At 34.4% G+C, this 5,350-nt stretch overlaps 1 protein-coding gene across 1 annotated transcript; it reads right to left on the bottom strand.

The window, feature by feature from the left end:
- Window positions 1–334: 334 nt before the first annotated feature.
- On the bottom strand, window positions 335–1,221 carry LOC131737004 (TBC1 domain family member 2A-like). The gene has a single exon (XM_059023420.1). It carries the CDS (start codon window positions 836–838, stop codon window positions 335–337), a length of 504 nt encoding a protein of 167 aa, XP_058879403.1. The 5' UTR covers window positions 839–1,221.
- Between the last annotated feature and the right edge of the window lie 4,129 nt (window positions 1,222–5,350).

Raw genomic sequence — 5,350 nt, forward strand, 5'->3', positions numbered from 1 at the left:
TGCGTTAAATTTACTGTGGTTAAATTTATAAGGGAACCCTTGGTATTGCACAAGGGCACTTTCTTAAAATGATACATCGTTTTTTAAGGTTATTTGAAAAAAAATGACAGTAAGTGGAAGTCCAAACTGATTAGTGTATCCTCAACCAAAGCGGTTGTATCTAACAAAATAACTTAATTAAGACATCAGTATAGGCACAAACAGTGGTTTTTTTTGTTAATGAAAATACATGTTTGCTGTAACTTGTGTTTGTTTCAACTCAGAACTGCACCTGTGTGTTCTACTCAACGAATGGAAGTGCAAGATGTATATGATTAAATTTTATTGGCTGGCTTCACGTACCTTCACAGATTAGGGGATTTCCTATTGCTTTAATTTTAAAAAGACATACCTTCAGCACAACAACCCGTCCTGGGATTTGAATTTGAAAGGTCTCTTCCTGAGCTTGAGCCGGGTAGCCAAAGGTAGCGTTAGCCAGGTCAATGCTTCCCAAGGGATTGACATCCTGTGACGTTCTGTAGTAGTACAGCTGGCACTTCTTCTCTTCGAAAATAAACCAGCGGGCTTTCCAGGCCTTCAAGGGCCCCCCCAGTTTGTTCAGGTACCCACACAGTTTTGTGGAGGAGGGTTCCATCTTAGTTTTCATGACTGGCTTCTCTTGGGCATTGCTCTGGTCCATGTGTGTGGAATCACCCTCGTTCTCCTTGGTGCTTTCCACTTCCTCTCTTGCACTGGCAGTGAGGTCATGATGATTGTCTGGGCTTGTCAGATTGGGATCAGCTGCAGGCATGGGTTTTCCGACTTGACAGTCCTGCTCCATCTTAACAGTCCTCACCATGTGTCCTCACCCGATTTCAAAGAAAAGATGTTAACTGGTTTGTCTTTGGCTATTGAAAAGAGGTGTAGTATGGTATAATCAATTTTCATTCCCTTTATTAGCTTTTCCCTGCCCCTTGTCAGTTAGTTAAACTTTCACAAACACCAGCTTCAGCGAGGGACGAATTTGTAAATAAAATGTTACATCCTTACAGTCCCATGTGAGTAACATTTAGTACAAAAAAAGAAGCTATCAGCTATGAAGGTCTGAAGAAGAGGTACTAGTTTCCCTATGCTCTCTGTGGTGATTGCAGTGTCCCTTATTCAGGATTATGTTCTATGAAAAATAAAATCTAAACTTCACACAACTTTAAATTATTGCAACTTTTTTAAAACACATTTTAATACAGGATTCTATTGTTAATGAGCACATTTGCTGTAAATGCTTTTTTTAAAATATTGTATAACATACAGGCACTGTAGTAAATACTACTGGCAATTACACCTCCTTGAAAGTATGCTATAGTAAATTCTGAAAATTTCTATAACCACTTTGAAGTATGCATTATTCAAGGAGGTTATAGTAGACTACAGTACTAAGTATGGCCACTATAGTTTACTGCTGTATAATAAAAATGCATTTACAGCAAATTACCACTTTAAAGTATAGTGTTTACAGCAAAATACTGGAGTAAAATGCTGCAGTAGCACAGTTCATTTTATTAAATAAATAAACCAAATCTTAAATCAGCAATAGACAATTGGAGTGTTCTGATGTAGTTAAGACTGAAGGTGGCCTCCATAAGGAAAAAAACACCAGAGCCCAATGACAAGGAACAAAGCGTATTAATGTGTAGCAGGCTACTGTCGTGTTTTCAAAAAAAGGGTTTAAAGCTGCCTGACAATGTGAACTGTACGCATTGGATACTTCAGCATAAACGCCCTTGCCCTAATAATTTACTGGAGTAGGCTTTCATCCAGCTATTATTAGACTCCTTCAGAAAATGAATTTGGGATCTAAAACTGAAATATTGTGAAAACAATTGGCATTTCCTAGACTTATTTGGTAAACTGACCGTGGTTAGACGTATCAGAGTTGGGAATAATGTTTTAGTTTCACTAATTACAAGACACAGTACAGTTCCACTTGTGCAATTACGATAGATACTCCTAACAAGAACACACACCCTTCACGTACAGTAATACAAAACAGCTCACGTCTTAACCACGATCATTCTTCATTGCAAGTACACATTTACTATCAACTGCAGCTTCAATATATTCCACTTTCGTTTTTTTCTTCAGTAAACAACCTCTGAATCCCGTAACTTGAGAGAGCACTTATAAATGAATAACACTTCTCTTGGTTCTTACCTCATTCACTTACAGAAACGACTTCATTGTCGTAATACTAGAAGCTTCGTGTTGTCGTAATACTAGAAACTTCGTATGAACTTTGTGCTCCTCAATGTTTCACAACGACAGTTTAAACTTGTTCCCCGTACTATGGTGACAGTTTAGGTCAATGGACTTGTTTTAACTCCTCTTTGACGATGGTTTTGTATATGCATTTCCTTTGGGTGGGTTATTTAAAGGGTCTTCCTTATTACAAACCTGTTTCTTTGTTCCTTGCTGATAGTGTTTTGGGAATTGTAGCAATGTCACGTCTTCCGTGCTTGCGTAATCCCAGACACCACTGACCTTTGTGGCAAACAATTACAACAGTGAGCAGTTACCTTGGGATTACACACCAGGTTGAGACGCAATGATTGGACTAATGTATCCACAGGCGACCCAAGACTCACCGTTTCAACGGTTTCAGTAGTGCTCAACAGAAAAGAATGCATACAGAAAAATATTGTATACTGGCCATGGGCTTTGGTTTTGCCCAGAGCCGTAACTAAGCATTTAGCTAACGGGGCATGCAAATATATATATATATATATATATATATATATATATATATATATATATATATATATATATATATATATATATATATATATATATATATATATATAATTATTATTATTATTGTTATTTTTTATTTATTTATTTATTTATTTTTTGGATGTTAGGAGTTAGGATGGTATTTACTCGCGCATAGTTTTGAATGTTATGTCCGAATCTCTCCTTTAACATGTCTGAAGGGGACACTGTATTACTTAAAACGTGAATTAACGTCTTCAAACGTGTTAACAGTGAGCAGTTACCCTGGGACTACACATCCTAACTCCTAACATCCAAAATAAAAAAGAAAAATATATATATATATATATATATATATATATATATATATATATATATATATATATATATATATATATATTGCATGCCCCGGTAGCTAAATGCTTAATTACGGCTCTGGGCAAAACCAAAGCCCATGGCCAGTATACAATATTTTTCTGTATGAATTATTTTCTCTTGAGCACTACTGACACCGTTGAAACGGAGAGTCTTCGGTCGCCTGCTGATACATTAGTCCAATCAATGCGTCTGAACCTGGTGTGTAATGCCAAGGTAACTGCTCACTGTTAACATGTTTTATATATATATATATATATATATATATATATATATATATATATATATATATATATATATACATATATATATATATATATATATATATATATATATATATATATATATATATATATATATATATATATATATATAATTGCATGCCCCGATAGCTACGATAGGGAGTCTTTCATTCCAGATCCGGTTGCTTATATATATATATATATATATATATATATATATATATATATATATATATATATATATATATATATATATATATATATATATATAATTGCATGCCCTTGTAGCTACGATATGGAATCTTGCATGCCCCGATAGCTACGATAGGGAGTCTTTCCATCCAGTTCCGGTTGCTTCAAATGGAGGTGCATGCAATATTATTATTATTATTATTATTATTATTATTATTATTATTATTATTATTATTATTATTTATTTCTTAGCAGACGCCCTTATCCAGGGCGACTTACAATCGCAAGCAAATACAAATACATTCAAGTGTTACAATACAAGTCATACAATAAGAACAAGAAATACAATAATTCTCAAGTGTGACAAACCACATCCTGGTGTGTAATCCCAAGGTAACTGCTCACTGTTAACACCTTTTATATATATAATTGCATGCCCCGATAGCTACGATATGGAGTCTTTACATCCAGCTCCGGTTGCTTCAACTCCGGTTGCTTCAACCAGAGGTGCATGCAATTTATATATATATATATATATATATATATATATATATATATATATATATATATATATATATTTGCATGCCCCGGTAGCTAAATGCTTAGTTACGGCTCCGGGCAAAACCAAAACCCATGGCCAGTATACAATATTTTTCTGTATGCATTCTTTTCTGTTGAGCACTACTGACACCGTTGAAACGGTGAGTCTTCGGTCGCCTGCTGATACATTAGTCAAATCAATGCATCTGAACCTGGTGTGTAATGGCAAGGTAACTGCTCACTGTTAACATGTTTTATATATATATATATAATTGCATGCCCCGATAGCTACGATATGGAGTCTTTCCGTCCAGCTCCGGTTGCTTCAACTCCTGTTGCTTCAACCGGAGGTGCATGCAATTTATATATATATATATATATATATATATATATGCAAATATATATATATATATATATATATATATATATATATATATATATATATATATATATATATATATATATATATATATATATATATATATATTTGCATGCCCCTGTATCTAAATGCTTAGTTACGGCTCTGGGGAAAACCAAAACCCATGGCCAGTATACAATATTTTTCTGTATGCATTCTTTTCTGTTGAGCACTACTGACACCGTTGAAACGGTGAGTCTTCGGTCGCCTGCTGATACATTAGTCCAATCAATGCGTCTGAACCTGGTGTGTAATCCCAAGGTAACTGCTCACTGTTAACACGTTTTAAGACGTTAAAACCCATGGCCAGTATAAGTAATACAGTGTCCCCTTCAGACATGTTAAAGGAGAGATTCGGAAATTACATTTAAAACTATACGCGAGTAACTACCACCCTAACTCCTAACATCCAAAAAAAAAGAAAAAAGAAAAAAAAGACTAATATATATATATATATATATATATATATATATATATATATATATATATATATAATTGCATGCCCTTGTAGCTACGATATGGAGTCTTGCATTCCCCGATAGCTACGATAGGGAGTCTTTCCATCCAGCTCCTGTTGCTTCAACCGGAGGTGCATGCAATTTATATATATATATATATATATATATATATATATATATATATATATATATATATATATATATATATATTTGCATGCCCCGGTAGCTAAATGCTTAGTTACGGCTCCGGGCAAAACCAAAACCCATGGCCAGTATACAATATTTTTCTGTATGCATTCTTTTCTGTTGAGCACTACTGACACCGTTGAAACGGTGAGTCTTCGGTCGCTTGCTGATACATTAGTCCAATCAATGCATCT

The sequence above is a fragment of the Acipenser ruthenus genome, chromosome 4 (assembly GCF_902713425.1).
Source record: "Acipenser ruthenus chromosome 4, fAciRut3.2 maternal haplotype, whole genome shotgun sequence".
Classification (NCBI taxonomy): Eukaryota; Metazoa; Chordata; class Actinopteri; order Acipenseriformes; family Acipenseridae; genus Acipenser; species Acipenser ruthenus.